Source organism: Mesoplodon bidens (assembly GCF_964165515.1).
Source record: "Mesoplodon bidens genome assembly, chromosome: 12".
Lineage (NCBI taxonomy): Eukaryota > Metazoa > Chordata > Mammalia > Artiodactyla > Ziphiidae > Mesoplodon > Mesoplodon bidens.
Window position 1 is genome coordinate 6,392,822 of NC_138168.1, and position 18,251 is coordinate 6,411,072.

Here is an 18,251-nt window from a genome sequence, read left to right on the forward strand (position 1 = left end):
ATCATTACTTGCAAATTCTATAGAGTACCTAATCATATGGATGTACCATAAATCACACACCACTGCCATTCCATTTTCTCCTAAGCAATTTTCTCATGATCTATATGAAAATTATTACTGTGCACATAATAACATCAAATAAATCTGATAGACATGAGGTCTTTCTTGGAAGAGTAAACCTAGTTAGGACTAAAGTACGCTGCTCTAACACTTAGACTGACCTGCAGGATGGGCAGGCAGTTTGGCCAATGGTCTCTATGTACAGAGAGACAGAGGAGCCCTGCGGAGGAGCCTGGTCTCAAAGAGGGAGCTGGGGACCCAGACTAGACCACTAACAATGCTTGAGCCCCAGAGAGGGACAGAGCTTCTAAGTACAAGAGTTGGTCTGTCACCAGTGAATAGCACATGGTCTGTTTCACCAAATATCCATGAGATTTTGGGGGCACACAGCCATGCTCTCTTGGGATCCATGTATCACAATGGGAGATGACTTTCCTGCTTCCGGGAAGAACACAGAGAACTGTCTCCGCTCCAGAGACCCAATGAGGAATAGCATCACCGGCATTCACACCTACGCCTCATCCCTGTGGGGGAGCTTCGGGGCAGGGAGCACCAGCTGCAGGTGGCCCTTGTCGCAGCGGCAGCCCTGTGGTGTCTTCTGTAGCTGCTGGCAGCAGACACTTCTGCAGGGATGTGAAGCCAGAGCCAGAGAACTGTGGACTCCTCATGGTTGTCCAAGCAACCCTCCAGCAACTCTCCCAAATAATTAGGGAAAACTTGATGAGGCTGTCTAGCAGTTGGGATAGAACTAAAAAACAAAAAAACCCCAAAACTCTACTTGTTGCTATTAGTATTAATTTAATTTTTCCTCTGGGTTAGGGTAACCTAGGGAAGATGAATTGTAATGTGCAATTTTTACATTTGGTGAAAGGCACACAGTCACGACACATACATTCTCTGACCTCGAAATATTTCACATAAAAGATGAAATAGGGTGAAAGTAAATGTATGCTTCAATGGAAAGAGGAAAATATGGGGAATTTACACAAAGTATCCTCAAAGAAACATTTGCTATTAGACTGACCACAGGCATATTAAACTTCTTTAAAAAAGAAAATTCCCAAGGGCTGTTTGGGGCTATATGGGTAAGTTTAAAAACAGTTTTAAGGTCTCATGACTTCAGTAAAGCACTTTATGTGAATAAGCCTCCAAAGAGTAAGACTTCCAAAAGACAGATGCTGTGGAACTGCTCATTTTCTTGGCCTAAGGGAAGGTCGCCAGCATTCAACTTTCAGGCTGAAAGTCTGAATTCATTTATTTTATGGCTAAGATACTTGATATTAACACAATATCTCCATCTAGTTTGCATGGCGTAGATAAGAAAACAATCAAGCACAATACATAGACTAGTCCCAAGGGTGGAGGGTTTTCACCAAGTATATTTTAGTTAAAACATGTGGACTTTCTTCTTTCAAAAAGAATATATTCCAAAGCATTGGAAGGACTGAATTAGGATGTTTCTGTTTGCAAGCAACAGAAATCCAATTTAGAACAAAGTGGAAGGAGGATCCTGGGGTGATTGCTCACAGAGTGAAAGGAAGTTGAGGTTGCACATGGCAGCAGTGGAGCTGGCCAGCTGGCCGTGGTGGGGCTGACCCAGCTTGTAGAACATCTTTCCTTAGTACATCGGTTCCTTTCTTTCTCGGATGAAGATGCTTCCTCTACAGGGAAGGTAGCAGTAGGTCCTTCTAGAATAACATCACCCCAGATCTGTTTGTTTGAAAAATCCTGAAAATGGCTTTGATTGGCTGGTTTGGGTCACCTCCCATCCCTTGACTAGTCACTGTGGCCAAGGGCATGGTGTCCTACCTCTGGCCCAGTCCCAAGTCTGCAGACCAAACAGAAGATGGGACCACTGGTAGGACAGCTCTGAGCCAGGCTGGCTCTCCGTTTGTGACTTACAAGAACAGAGATGAAGAAAATAAAGGAAAATTACTGACAGTCTCATCACTCTCAAATAAACAGTTTTGAATGAGTATTCTATTCTGGTTTGTCCATTTGCAGACACATTTTAATGTACAATATTGTCTTAGAGCCCCTTAAAAAATACATGGTTTTGAAATCTATCTGAAGAAATAGGCCTAAAAATATAGAAACGATGCTCATCTCTTGGGGACTTTTTTTGAGGTCTTGTCCTACCAGAAGGACTGTTTCTGTTCCTGAAATTCCTGAAGAAATGAAATACAACCCCCGTCTCTGATTGTCTAGAATATCAACTGTTATAAAATATCAAATACTATCAATATATTACTTTAAATGTCTACACTACTCAAAGAGGGCTCTGCCTAAGTGTTTTTCAAGTACAAGGTCTGATTCAAGTATAGGCCTGCATTTCCTTTCATGGGTTTGTTCAGCAGCATATTGAGAGCCTCTGTAGACCAGGACTTTTCTAGGCTCTGCAGAATTGTAATAAACAGACCAAAGCTCCCTGCCTTTGTGGAACCAGTAAAACATGTGGAATCTAAAATATGATACAAATGAACCTATCTACGAAACAGAAACAGACTCATGGACATAGAGCAGACTTGTGGTTGCCAAGGGGGAGGGTGTTGGGGGAGAAATGGAGTGGGAGGCTGGGATTAGCAGATGTAAGCTGTTATATACAGAATAGATAAACAACAGGGTTCTACTGTATAGCACAGGGAACTATATTCAATATCCTATGAAAGCCATAATGGAAAAGAACATAAAAAAGATTGTATATATATGTATAACTGAATCATTTTGCTGTACAGCAGAAATTAACACAACATTGCATATCAACTATACTTCAATTAAAAAAATATTAGGACTGAAGGGGGAAAAAATCCCAGTGTAATAAGTAGGCAGACATTCCAAATCATCAAGAAAATATTTTCTAAAACTTATTCTAATTCTTTATAGTGTGAAATAAAATTCATATTTTATGGCAAGACAAGAAAAATTTAAACAGAAAAAATTTTCTCTGCCCTTTGGCCTCCTCTCTCCCCACACTGTGCATTGTGTGTCTGCATTATGAATCCACCAAACCTTCCCCATCAGCAGAAATACCAGCTCGACCATCAACAGCAACATTCTCGTAGCATCAACAAGATAACTCCGTAAAGATAACATTCCTTCTTGATTTTGTAACGGACCACGATGACACTTAGATCTGGATTCTGTAAACTGTCAATAATACGTCATTTAACATACAGCCCTCTATCTCAAAAAACTTATACAACTGTGCCTTGACTTCTAACGAGTGGAACAGTTCTCAGAGCTTTCTGAGATGCCCTTCCTGGGTTATAATCCTCAAATTTGGCTTGAATAAAATTTTCCATTTCTTTCTTAGATCGACTGATTAATATTTCTTCGACAACAGTCATTGTATCTTATGAAAATTCATAGAAATAAGATATTTATGGTAGCCAAGTAGGCCTCGGCAAGAAACTGAAGGACTTAGCAAAACAAGACCTTAGTAATTATTTTCTTAAAATGGTGGAACAAAATATTCTAAAAACAAAGAACTTTGTTTATCAATACATTGGATAAACAATTAGGTTTGGCTAAATTATTTCCTCTCCTCAAATGAAGGACCTTGAAAGTGTTACCCGATATAGGAACAACAATTATGTAGCCTTTATTTGCTGATATCATGATTACATAAAAACCTCCACCTTCATAGGAAACAGACAGTATAAAATGAAAGAAAAACTTTCATTTTTACCAAAAAAAACCCTTCGATTTTACAGTTTTATTTTTCTCATTGGGAATGTTCTGCTATTAACTTTATTATTCTTCTCATTCTTCTTGTGCTTCTTCCTCCTTTATTCTTGCATCCTTGTATTTTCAGTTTTTCTTTTTAAAAGATTTAAAGTCTATGAATTTATCTGTGCGTAAAATTTTGGCTGAAGCGCATCAGTGATCTTATCTTCTAATTACGTTGTAGTTGTTTCCTCCTTGCTTCCACAGTTACTTATCTGGGCGCCTTTTTATTTCTAAGTGGGATGTGGTACCTTTGAATCCTCTTTTCTTTGGGGAAGGTACTGCTATTTTTCTTTGTGCCTTAGTACACTATATGGTCAATTTTTTAAACCGCCTGTGTATAGGCTAAAAGGCGACATACTCTCTGTTTATGAAGACACAAAGTATAAAATATATTTCTATTGACCTAAACCTATTACTTATTCCTGTCTACTTCATGTATCAAATTGAAAGTGGGGTGACAAAGCCTTCTACAACTGTTCTGTTCACATCTTTTGCATTTATAAGTTTTTGCTTACATTTTAATACTACGCATTTAGAATGTAAAGAATTTAACTGTTATATTTTCACTGTGATATATTCCTTTTGTCAAATGTAGAACATTTGTTTCACATAAAAAGAGTATTTATGGGAATTCTCTGGTGGTGCAGTGGTTAGGATCTGTGTTCTCGCTGCTGAGGGCCTGGGTTCAATCCCTGGTCGGGGAACTAAAATCCCACAAGCCTCACGGCACGACAACAACAAAAAGTGTACTTATGACCATTATTGATGTACATCTTTTCATCTAACTTGTTTTCAGTTTTACTTCTAGTCCTTTCCACCTATGACTTCCTCATTCTTGTTCTAATTTTATTTCTCATTTTCCTGGCAAATATCTTTAAATATTTGGGAGGTATCCAGGGAGGTATCAGGTGTCAGGGTTTCCAAATCTTTGCCCATATATGAATGTTTCCTATTTCTTTCCAAGTTCAGTGGCCTAGGAAAACACATCAGAGTCTCCAAACCTCATGTCTCTCTGAAAATTCCAACATGAGGCTTTGGGGTCATGTTCCTCGCCCCTCAGCTGAGCATCTCTGCTAAGGCAGGGCTGTGTGCCTACATGGTGTACACTCATCAGTGCTATCCCTGGTGTGCCTGGAACTGGTAAAAGTTTGAGAACCAGTCTTTTAGAATTTAGTGTCACTGACAAGTCTGAGGCTTATTACTAAGTTGTGCTTCTGCATGAGCAACCCGACTGTGGTACCCGAAGGGCCTGGGCCACGGCCATCCCTGTGGCCGGTGCCGGATGGCAATGGGATTGGCAGCCCCTCCAGAGAGAGCCACACGAGCTGGGAGAGGGAGTTCTCTAAACAAACAGCAGTGCTGTTTCTAGAAGTGGGGGCAGGGAGGCCAAGCAGCCAGAAGCCACATGAGTCCACCTCAGGCAAGCTGACAGGAAGGAGATTTCACGAAACCGAGTGTGGGCCCTCTGTGGGATGTCTTCTCAGGATCCCAGCAAGAGTTTCTAGGTTCTGTGACTTAAATTTCATGGACTAAAATGAGGTAATTGTCTTGCTCTTGTGCCTCATTTCTCTTTCTAATGTATACGGTTTACTTAGCTTGGATAATATCTAGCAGTTGTATGGAACATGGATGTGATATTTTTTTGCGAAAGGACTTGGGTAATTGGAACCGTAGAAGATTATATTCACTTATACATTCATATTGTCACATGGAGCAGACTTTATCCTGAGGCTGGGTGTAGTGAGGAATTTGGAATTCCTTTAACATCTCTTGAGTGTCTTCTCATTGCTACTTTTGTCGTGGTCTGAGCACAGGTTGGAAAAGAATTTCCAGACACAAGGCAGAATGTAAGGAAGACAGAGTTTATTAAAGAGTTGCTGCAAGAACAGCGGGCCGACTTCCTGGTAGCCAGGGAGAGTTGACACTGGGCATGGGTTGCTTGTCTGTTTTTATAGCCAGGGAACCTGCAAGTCATCTGCTAACTGGGCAGAGTATGTATACTTTCAGTGTGCTGAGCGGGAGAAAAATGGGGAAAATGTCTTTCTTTATATGGGATGGGAAAGGGGCATGGCATGCTGCTTGGGAGGGCTCTGGGACATGGCAATGGCCACATTGTGACAGAGTGATAGAAGTCCTGTAACTCTTTGTTCAGGCAGTATTGGCCCTTTGAGTTTATCTTGTTCTTTGTCCTTGGAGCACATCACAATTTTCTTATTTTCACAATATGGAACAATTCATTTCATGTAAAAAAAACTTTTATTTAAGACAATTATTCAGATGTATATGTACGTCTTGCACCATAGACCGAGTTTAGCATGAACTGTAACTTCTTTATTTTGGAAGGGAAGGGGGCATTTACTGGTGGGCGTTGCAGGGCTAACTGGAGAAGGGAAACAGAGTTAAAGAAAATAAAATTAAAATAACTAAGGGAAAATTCTTACAACAACAAATGAATTTTTAAAATAGTATTAAAAAGATACCAATGGCAATAAAACAAGTAACTTCAACTGAAATCATAAATAATATCAACTAAAAAAATAAGTCCAACTAAACCAAATATGTTCACATAGAACCCATTATCGGCCCAGACGTGGATGACCAGCACATATTCCCTGCTCTGCTGGACTGACCATGTGAGCACAGGGTTCCCTGCAAGGATGCCTAGAGCCTCAGCAGAGAGGGAAGGCCAAAGCCAAGGTCCATACTGAGTTTTGGCGTCTTCAACTCAGAATGTTCTGAATCATAAGCCAGATGGATTCCCTATATCTTTTCCAAACTTATTGCTGACAAGTACATCTTTTCCCATCCTATACTGTTCAGGTGTTTCTCTTTATAAACCAAGGACAGGGCTTTATTTTTACCCCTAAGGAAAGCTTTGTTTATTTTAGCCACTGCTCTCCAGAATCTGTTACAAAGTGCCTTCTTTACTTTACTCCAAGTCTCTGGCAATCTACAAATGTCACTTTCCATATCCTCCTCCAAACATCTGATAAAAATAAACAGGACACAACTTTTTAAACTGTAGTTTTAAAGTAATATATACATTTGCAATCATTAAAAAAAATGTCCATTTTTCCAGTGTTTATAGAGAAAGGAAAACACTACATGACCCTATTTCTCTGATTTTTATCGGGGTGTGTGTGGGGAGGAATCTTTCAGCTGGAACTGGTGAGAAGAGCTCTTCTTGGGTGTATGGGAGGGAAGGCAGGGATGAGAGCAGCCCCTCTGAGGGCAGGGCCGGAGGGTGAGGGCTTCTGCAAAGGGGTCCCTGAGGCCGTTGTCTACACTATGGTGAAGGGCGGGAAAGACCTAGTCAGATACAAGAGGCCCTGACAAAGTCCCCAGCAAGGAGGCTTCCTCCTTATGTTGTTATTCATGCTGTTTTTCTTTTTAGCTACATATTAATATACAGGACATGGAAAAACATATTTGTTTTGCAACATCGTGGCCAAAAAAAACAAAACACTGCAGCAAAAGCTTGATGATTTTATAACAAAAGACAGGCTCAGGCTGTCCACTTCCCAGAAAAAGAAAGAGCGGAAGCAAAGATGATCCTTCCTGCCTCACCACGCTCTGGAGAAAAAGTGAGCATGCCCCTCAGTAGACCACCTTGTTGGGACCAGTGGGAAGAACAAGGAAAAACCTTCCAGAAGTTTCATCAACATACAACTGTCTTAGCCATAAAGAATGAAACCAAATACAATAAAGTTGAAAAATCAGCATTCCTAAACATTTCCCTTTCATTCAGATGGAATTAACAAGTTACATCACTCTTTTTTTACTCTGCGACAAGAATTCTTTTTACTAAGGGCAAAAACAAAAAAGAGACGCAAGCTGGAGACAGTCTCATTTTTGCTTTATTGAATAGTATCCCACATCCAATATTTACTGACGTAATTAAATGGAATTTATAAGCCTACCATGCAGAATAGTTTTAAAAATTAATCTGAAATAACTCTTAATGGAAATTATCAATTCATATGTGTGAATACAATAAGTAAATCATCATTTTTCGGTCAATATCCAAGTCGGTTCATTTCATAAAAACTCTATTTTCAAGAAGAGGAAATATAAAAAAATTCAGAAAAATATTCCCGTATCTAGTCCTAATCTTCCGGTTTTTCTGTAAAAGAAGTCAATAATGATTATAGACACTCTGGCCACCGTGAATTAAATACAGATTTTCTCAACTGCATGACTACTTTCTTTAATGCCGTATGTAACTTTTAGCATAGAGGAGCTACTCTTCTTCTATCGTATTTTCATGAGGGGTCTAAATTTGTTTTTTTTAGGTTCAAAAAGAAATACAAATCCAAATTTAAAACCAGCACCTAAAGATTACTTTAAAAATAACAACAAGGACATGGCCACAGAGTACTACCTTGACTCTCCATTATGGATGGTCCATGCAAGGAACAAGATGGACATAAAAGTGAGGAAGTCCTCTAACCAGGCTTAAGTGAGACTGTAGAAGCTAGCTGCTCTCACAGACATTAAGAGGACATCAGAAATACAGTGTCTACCTCTGCATGTCTGAGAGAATACTGGGGCATGTAGACTAACGGCCCTATTAATGCCTATGACAATATCCTCAGAATAGAGGATAGAATAGAACTACAAAAAGGTGGGGATCATAGTGGTGGATGGAGGGCAATATTTCCTCTACGTGCCCAAATGTAAAGGTATCTCTCTCTTTGGTTTGAGGTGAGCTGCCTTTACTACCCATACACAGAATTCAAGAATCATAGTATTTCCTAATCTTTAAAAAGTATGGGCTATGTTATTATATAAGGCCTATTCTTCCCTTTCCTTTCAAAGATCATGGTTCTTCAAAATGTATTATTATTATTTGGACAACCTAGATATTAAAATGTACAGTACTTAATCCCTATCTACGCATTTTGAACCATTTCACAAATGCCAAAGGTAAAATAAATCAGTGTATTGGCGATAGCATCTTCTATATTAAAGCCCTGAAAACTAACTTAACAGTCTTTAAATGGTATTCATTTTTGCTAGAATAACACTGCGAGAGGGACAGAAAAGCATGACCTAGAAAACCACAATGAATAAATGTCACTTATTAGCCATAATTTTAAAACATTCACCTGCCAAGAAAGGTTCTGGGAATGGTAACGGTGCTGGATTTTTTTTTTTTAAGTAACAATTTCCCTTATACATAATAAATAGCTTTCCTGTTCAACAAACATGTTTCAAGATAACGTGAAGGCAAATTTCAGAATGCTATGGATCATCATATAGTTTAAATCACTGGAGTCCAATTTAATGGTGCCTGAGGGCCATCTTTAAATGACAGAAATTAACCCTATTCATGAACAGTTTAAATTGCCGATAAAAATATATAGACATGAGGATAAAGTTGGAACAACAGGGTAAGGTATATTTGCAATCATGGCAGACGGCATCATCATCTAGTGATTATTCAATGTTAACATGTGCATGTATTTGTTTTATAGAAATCAGATAATGAATATGCTTGATATATTTCTATTAAATGTAAACATACTACTATAAATTCACATTTTTTTTCCTGAAATCCACACTTCGTTTAGGAAGTTGCCATTTATGAAAAGACAACACAATGATGACGGTTGTTCCTTGATCAACAGGACGTCAATGTGAGGAACACTCACCAGCTTTCTCGAAACGCAGGACAGACTTACCTGTGGTCAATAGTTGATCATTTTTCGAAGGGCGTCATAGCACTTCCATTTGTCTGGGATGTAGAACGGCTCAAAAATGTGAGGGAACGGCGTGTCGTACCCACATACCCTCGATATAGGAGCCTCCAGGTTCAGGAAACATTCTTCCTGCAGAGAAGAATCCAGATGGTTAGCTTCAAAAATATTTTATTCACAGAAATGAAACATTTCACTTTCAAATACAATGGCATCCAGGGGCATTATAATTTTTTTACATTATAATAATATTATAATGTGAAAAAAGCAGGTAACAAATAGCATGTTTGGCCTGATCTGAGTTTTACTTAAGATATGTTTTCATATATGCATATGCATTTTATGCCTACATACGTACCTGTTGCTTAAGACAAAGTGGAATTATACCAAACAGGCTGTTGTACACGTATAAATGTAAGGTATGACAAAATCATGACAAATGTTCACAGTAAACTCTGTAGCTTGAAATTAGTGTTTTCTCTTGTTTCTTAAATTTTTCAAATTTTATATAGGACAAACATGTATTACTTTCACAATAAATATTTATAATTACTCTATGAAACCAGACTGAACTACCAGTTACTTGCCTATGTTCAGGTCTCTCTCACAGCCAGGTTTTGCAGACACTGACAGTCCCCAAGCCCACTACCTCTCTTTGCCCAACTGATGTGCGAACATCTCTCAGCTATCACCTTGGGAATCACCTCCACCAGGAAGCCTTCCTTGACAGCACCTCCCCAACTCTGCACCACTGATGAGGGAGAGAGGCTTCTGCCCTGAACTCCCACAGCACTGAACTCAGCACAATCCACTGTTTTTGCCCAATTATCTATCTTCCCTGAGAGACTATGAACTCCAGGAGGCTAGAGATCTGGTTCAAAAAAATGTAAGATCCCTAAGAATATATACATATGTATAACTGAATCACTTTGCTGTAACCTAAAACTAACACTACATAGTAAATCAACTGTACTTCAATAAAAAATTAATTAATTAATTAAAAAAAAAATGTAAGATCCTGACCACAGGAGACCCTGTAGAAAGTTATCTTCAGGGAAAAAAAAATGTTATTCAAGTGACAAATTCAAATTTGAAAATAAAATTTTTAGAGAGTTAAAAGAAATCTAAAAAGAGATATGTGATTCAACTATTCTTAGGAAAATGATATTACCATTCACGGCTATTACCTGAAATCACATCTTTGAGTTTACACATCCACTTTCTCCATTGCTTTGTGTCACAAATGCTTTGGAAAGGTCCACATTTTCTTACATATTTTACTAACTGTATTTTTACATTTCATTTGAGCAGAAATTTTTAAAGGAATGCTGAGGCTCAGTCCCTATCTTCTGTATATATTTCTCCCAGTGACAAGTGTACCAGGGCAGAAAGGGCCTGGGAACAGAACAGTCAGCTCCAAAGGGAAGCAGCTGGCCATTTACACACCCTCCCTGCCCCCAAAATAACTACTGCGACTTACAGTATCCAACAGCAAATAGTGCTGGTTTTCCCAGCAACAGGAAATCTTCATCAATAACTTGAGAACCTTGCAGACATAAAGTTTAAAGAGTCACCTGAGAAATTCCACTACTAATAAGCTCAAAAGAGATGACAGATTGGGTAGACTGTTTCTTGATTGAAACAAGTTATTTTAAAGGGATTTAAATTGTCAATTTAGGATTAACTCAGTTTATTACTTGAGTTGACACAAGCTGTTTTTCCGCCTCCCCTGAATACTGCATTCTTCATACACAAACAGGCACTGCAAAATACAGAAAAGCCAGGGGAAAATATTTCCCTTAAATACCTTTGATTTTACACCTGTTATAAAATATTATTCTTTCTAACTAGTTCCCTGGAAAGCTGGCCTATGACAAAATGATGTTTCAGTATTTGTGAAAATCACTCCTTTTAGCAGAATGACCAACATCACCAAACTAAAATTTATTTTTAAACAGCAATGCTTCTAATTTCTCAAGAATGTGAGAATCACTCTACAGGAATACATCTACATGTTTGCAGGAGCATAGAAAAAGAGGTCTGTGAGGTCACACTTGAACTGTCAACAGAGGCCACCCTTGGAGGCTGGGAGTGACAAGGAAGTGACAAAGGACTCTACTTGTACCTTGTATGTATTGTTGGAGCTTTTGTGACACAGTATGACTTTTGTAATTAATTGGCACTGATATAAAAGTAAAGAGTAAAAAGAAGAATCATCTTATGTGGATAAAAGTTCCTATTTTGTGTTAACACAAATTTGTGATTTTATATATAGCATTTTCTTAATTTGGAAACAATTACTGTAAGGTATATGGAATTAAATTATTATAAATTACTATATATAAATATATAAAAAGTAATTATAAAAATCATGGAAGATAATTCAAGAATATATGATTCAGTTTTATAAGGATATACCCTAACCTATGGAAACAGTATGAAATTTTAATGCTTTGCTATCTAAAGCATATTAAAGAGACAAGTTATTCTTTCCACGGACTTGGTTAAAACTTCTTTTAAAGCAACTGGAAATAAGATGTTTGGGTCAAGCAGCTGTACAGAGTTACTTCCCACTGAACTGGTTCACATATGAATGATTTATGTGTGACCACATGTTTCTTTGGGCAACCATTAAAACTGGCATCCTTGTTCAAGCTCAGTTTTTTTTCATATAGAAGCTGTACATACACACACACACACACACACACACACACACACACAGAAAAAGGAATATTTGAAACTCATTGGCAGATTTATAGATCAATGTACCAGATTAATCCTGCACAAAGTATCTCTCTTCATTATATACCACATTTTGACACCATAACTATAGCAACCATATGCCCTGAATTTTCAAAACAATCCAGATTCATCATATTCTTTTTTTCCATTGGTCACATAAGTACACTTATATTTTTGATTCAGAAATATTAATCTGCATAAAATGCAGAATAAATAGTTACCTAACCCACAGGGTTGTCATGAGGATTGCAGGTACGTCTCCAGCACAGGGGCTAAGATGAGAAGTACCAGTTTCTGGCCTTTCTCTGGGGAGCTTGTAGGTGGACGGGCTCAATCCACACAGAACAATGACAGATGGGACGGTGAGGTTACAGAGCAAATCACAGTGGAGCATGTAACCAGGGGCAACAGAAGAGAACCCAGCCAGGTGCCAGGAGAAACTTCCTGCCAGCTATTCATGGTCCAAAGTTTCACCCTGGATCCAATGAGAAGAACTGAAAGTAAACCCTAAATCAATCAGGTAGTAACACCTACATATACTGTGCTTGTGGTATAAATAATCAGATGCTTTGAGAAAAACAGATATTCCTTCCAAAAGACCCTTGCATGAAACTCTAATATAGGGTATTTGAATTTACTTCTGAATATGTCTTTTTGTAAGTATGAGAAGTTTCTTTCCAAAATATGTTACTAATAGTAACCCGTACTTATGATGTAGCAGGTGTGGTGCTAAATGAGTTGTATTTTATCTCATTTAAACATTTTAACAAATCTATGAGGTAGGTATTATATTCCATTTCACAGATGAAGAAACAAAGGTGAAGGAACTTGCCCAAGGTTGACAAGCTACGTACAGAGCCAAGTTAAGGCTCAAACCTGACTACATTCGTTCTGCAAAATTTGAAGCACAACTACTGAGAACAGCAATAACAAGAAAAAATAAAAATAAAATGGAAGGCAAGCTGGGATTAAGGTTTTACAACAGAGCCTCAAAAGGGTTAAATTCGGTCTAAGAAGCCTTTCCCACGTATATAAGGAAGGTAGACTTTAAGACGTGAAAAAGCTGAAAGCACACACTTAAGCATGAAGGTAACACATAGAGCAATAAACAGATGGTCCTGGGTATCAGGAAACTCCTAGGCTATCCTAAATAATTTAAAGAAGCATAACTCAACTTGTTTATGTATTAGCCATCTGGGTTGCTATGCATGTTATAACCAGAAAAGGAAGCAAACAATGTGAAATAACAATTTCAAATAAAAAAATCATAGACCCAGGCAAAAGAAAAATTCTCTATTTGCGGATTTTCTGTAACAAAACAAAATAAAATTTTAAGTATCTTGGAGAAATTGCGGACGACAGAGATCCTGTAAATTTTCTAGCAGATGAAAATAAAAATAAATAAAAATTAATAAAATAGGATCCATGATTAAGACGAAATATTACTGATAGGCTTTAAAAATTAAGTGTACTCAATATCAACTGAAGTTAATAACACTGTATTGCAAATTTGCAAGCTGCTAAGAGAGTAGCTCTTAAAAGTCCTCATCACACAAAAAATTAAGTATTGCATTTATCCGTATGTTTTGGTGAATGTAACACAGGTTATGTGTTATTACATGTGTATGTAAATGTATCTAAGTTAGGGCTTTCATGGGATCGCTCAAGACGTCTCAACACTTAGCCTCATTTCCCCATGAAAGTTTTAAGGACGTCAGCCATAAATTCTCCTGTCACCGTGTCACAGGAGTCACATCACTGAAATCAGCCTCCAGCATTCCGCAGTGTGGCTACGGTCACTCTCAACAAATCTTTTTCTTGTTTTTATGGCAAGGCTGTATAATATAATTGATACAGCAAGGAATTTGGAATTCTATCTGAAAGGAATCTTTGTTCTACTAGGATTTAACCTCTCCAAGGCTCTGTTTAGTCAACAGCAAAAGAGAAGTATTACAAATTCTGTCCTTGTGCCTTTTCTTACCTTCTGAGATGGCCCACACTCTGTCTGTGGAGTGTTTTTCTCTCTAAATAAATCCACTTCTAACCCATCTGTCCTTGTGATATTCTATTGCTTCGTGACTCTGTTGTTACCTTGCCTTTTTGCATCTCTAGCTTGGGCAGCAGCAGCCCATGAGAAGTACCTGCTTTCATGCCTGACATACCGTAGTGCTCAATAATTGCAAGGGTTTTTTTCTTCCAGTTTTACTGAGATGTAATTGACATACAGCACTGTATAAGTTTAAGGTGTCCAGCATAATGATTTGACTCACATACATCATGAAATGATTATCACCATAAGTTTAGTGAACATCTATCATCTTATATAGATACAAAATTAACAAAATAGAAAAAATTTTTCCTTGTGAAGAGAACTTTCATATATAACAAATAGCAGTGTTAATTATATTTATCATGTACAGCGAATCCCTAGTACTATTTATTTTATAACTGGAAGTTTGTATATTTTGACCACCTTCATCCAATTCCCCCTCCCCCCAACCCCTGTCTCTGGTAACCACAAATCTGATCTCATTTTCTATGAGTTTGTTTGTTTGTTTGTTTTTGAAGTATAATTGACCTAATAATTGCTAGGTCTTTGTTTCCCTCTTAAGATTTTTCAAGTTCTAATAAACACAAGGTATCTGAAATGATAGCTCAAATCATCATTGAAGACAAGATTCTGGTATACAGAACAGTCAACACTGAGAAGTAATATCCATTGTGACACAGTGCCTGACAGCTACCATTTACTGGACACTTACTGAGCCTTAAAAAATGCAAGAAAATACCAAAACAAGTTTAAGTGCTGTATGAGGAAGGAGGGTGGAGACCACTGAAGTTACTGAAGGAGCCAGGCTGCATCCAGTGAAAGGCAGGATCTGGTGCTGCCCCCTGGTGCGGAGCAGGGAGCCTACACACTTACTGCCAGTTCCTGGGCCTAGAATGACAGGTTAATAAGTGTGGCCAGATCAGGAAGTCAGAAGCTCCAGAAATGGTTAAAAAATCCACCCCACCCCCCCATTCCCATGGAAAGAACTTAATTTCCAAGCATTGCTACTATAGAAAAGTAGCCTGTCAGTCAGTTACAGGAAGCTTCCAAGTAAAAGAGCCCAAAAGATAACTGAATATAATCGAGGCACACACACTTCAAAAAGGTCAAGAATAAAGCCCATAAAATATCATTTGATTTATTTTTAAAGCAGTCGTTTGTTTTCTGTTTTTTAATTCAAGGCAATTTCAGACTCAGATTTCTTTCTAAGAACAATTTTGGAATAATTATTTTCACTCCTTCTAATGACGGAAAGTTGGATACAGCCCATTGCATAAGACTACATAGCATCTCGAGTTGGAAAATTGTGAAGTTGAAAGTGAGATAAGAAAATTTAGGTCTTTCATATATGTTTCTACTTTCTTACAGTTGATACAGGATGATGAATCCCTTTCACTTTCCTGAAAAACTATTCAACTAATTTTCCTAAACATTTAATGGAAAGTCAGAAATGCAGGTCACTGCAATGAGAAACACATCAAAGTCAAAATACATTGCCTATAAGATTATCTGATAAATCCAGATTTTATGTTCCTTCTTGGAATAATGAGAAACATCAATCCACAACTTAATTTCAAAGTAATAACTCACAAAACTGATTTTTAAATTACTTGGCAAACAAAAAGGTCCAGGTTATATCACATAATAATTATTATGCCACCATAATGCATTTAAACTAGGAGAATACATTTTGTTTCTAAGAGGGCATTGGGAGTGAGGGTAAATTAAACTATAAACGTAACAAGCACTGAACAAGACACATAGATCATAGAGTTATCATTTCTTCTCTAGGAAAAACATTAAGAAATAGCTTTAAGTGATTTGTGAAGTTTTAAACCAATACCATTTAGTCCTTGTTATTATTTAACAATAAACAACAGGTTTTGCTTCTAAATGCAATTCTTTGTCTAGGAATCATAATGAGCAGAGCAAGAGTTAAACCAAAATATTATGAGAAAAACTAAATTAATATACCAAAATGATACATGTTTGATAGCTTTAAAGTCCATGAACTTAGAGACTTACATTTTGACTTTAAGTTGATTAGTCCTAGTTATTTACGCAAGGTTAGACATCACCCAGTTTCCAAATATTATCAGAGAAAATTTGTACTAAATCTACCATGAACACTTGCCCACGGCCAAAACATGTTTCAGCAGGTGAGGAAAAAATGATGCTGGTGTCTTGAATGACAAATGAGTCACAGAAACCTGTGAAGGCCCTGTGCCAGCAACTCCAAATTAATTTCATTGCTGAATTAAATAAATACAACTTTACTAATGTAAAATAAAATGTTGCATTTAAGCTAATGGTTTAAACAGAAGGTATCGTGTTTTTAAAACAGAGCTTAAAATATACATTTTACGTCTGTACCAATTTTGTATATAGCACAGACCTATGAAATTTATTCTTCAGACAGCAGAGTCCCTAATTTACCTCCAGACTAACAGGATACTTCCCCCATCATTACAGCTATGTTTATTTTATTTTTCTAACACCATGCACATGAGATGCAAACACTTGTTGATATGAGGTCTCTTACTTTTAAGACACAGTTGAAACAATAAAACTAAATAAGACAGTATATGAATAATATAATTTCATCCAGATTTGTATAGCACCTAAAACATTATAGTCAATCCCAATTATTTCAGCAAAGCTTTCATTTATAATCAAAATCTTGACTAAATTAAAAGCTAAGATCTCTATTACTTAACTTCACTAGAATATCTTCAATGGCTGACTTAAAAAAAAAAGTCCAATTCTTCCTCTTTAATGCAAATTCCTGGCAATTTGGTACAATTTTTGTTTTCCAATCAGCTAGTTAAAGAATGGAACTGAATTCTCAGTTAGGATAGTCATTTAAATTAAAACTCCATTTTTAAAATGGAAGCCTCTTTTCTGAAGTTAGACAGAAATGTTATTTCTGATCTAAATGGGTTTCCCTGGATACAGTCTAGCTACCTAACACAAAGTTGGAGAATGATATTAAAACATAAATAGAAATGATTCATGGTTCAAATTCAACAGCTGTGTCAGAATATACAAAGTCTTAATATAAAATTATCTATGAATCTCTATACATTAATTGTATATTACTGTAGAAACTGAGGTGGAACAAATTTTAAAATCAAAATTTAACATTAAAGTCAATAATTTATTATGTAAATAAATTTCACTATTTTAAAATCAGAAATAAGTGAAAGCAAGTGACAACTTCTTTCTATAATTTATAATCTTATCAGAAATCACTTTTTAAAAAAGTACATAGTGCTCACTTTGGCCCAGGGACTGTACTAAATATTTTACGAATATTAACTCATTTTAATTTTTCATAAACAATAAATTAGCAATCATAAAGTTAAAACTAGCACCTCATCCAAACCATTTTGGTTTGGTTCTGTTTTCAAACTTTCCCCTAGATACAGTCTTGGGCTATGACCTGAAGCAGCCTCACCATTTTCAACTGAAAGCTAAAAAAAAAATCATTTCTTCATTAAATCTTCCTACAACACATTTTAAAAAGTTAAAAGTCTAAATTCTTTTGAGATACACTATGTGCAGATTTGGACATTTAATATGTACTGTGGCTACAATGCTTTTGTTAAAACACTTTGCATTCAATAGAGAGGAAAAAAAAAAAGGCAATGCTCTCAAATTTCCACAGATGCCGAAGCTGGTCAAATTTTATAGTTCAAAATTCTTTCTATAGAAGAAAGCATCCACACGGCAGCAAAGTTTGAAAGTGGAATTTCCCTAGAATGTGAATGCATAATGATAAACATAAGCGAGTAGCAGCACTGGGTCGTCTCATGAACAAATCGCTCTCTGTAAGGTAGGATTTTTGCTTTGCTTGGCACTAGGAAATTTTAAATGCTCCTGTAAAGCAACTTTTGATGATCCTACAAAGCATTCAATTTTTCTGCTTGTTCTGCAACAAAATTCTTTGTATAGTATTCTCGCAACACCAA

General features: G+C 37.0%; 1 protein-coding gene across 4 annotated transcripts in view; it reads right to left on the minus strand.

Annotated features, from left to right (window-relative positions):
- BCKDHB (branched chain keto acid dehydrogenase E1 subunit beta) overlaps window positions 1–18,251 on the minus strand; it is a 280,770-nt gene that overhangs the window by 46,836 nt on the left and 215,683 nt on the right. For 2 of the 4 annotated variants that reach the window (XM_081250891.1, XM_081250888.1), the window contains one exon: window positions 9,474–9,620. In XM_081250891.1, the coding sequence (XP_081107017.1) occupies window positions 9,480–9,620 (141 nt within the window). In that variant the 3' untranslated portion in view covers window positions 9,474–9,479. Of the gene's footprint in view, window positions 1–6,078; window positions 6,170–7,095; window positions 7,913–9,473; window positions 9,621–18,251 lie in introns of those variants that run through there. The other 2 variants (XM_081250890.1, XM_081250889.1) reach the window with 2 other exon arrangements.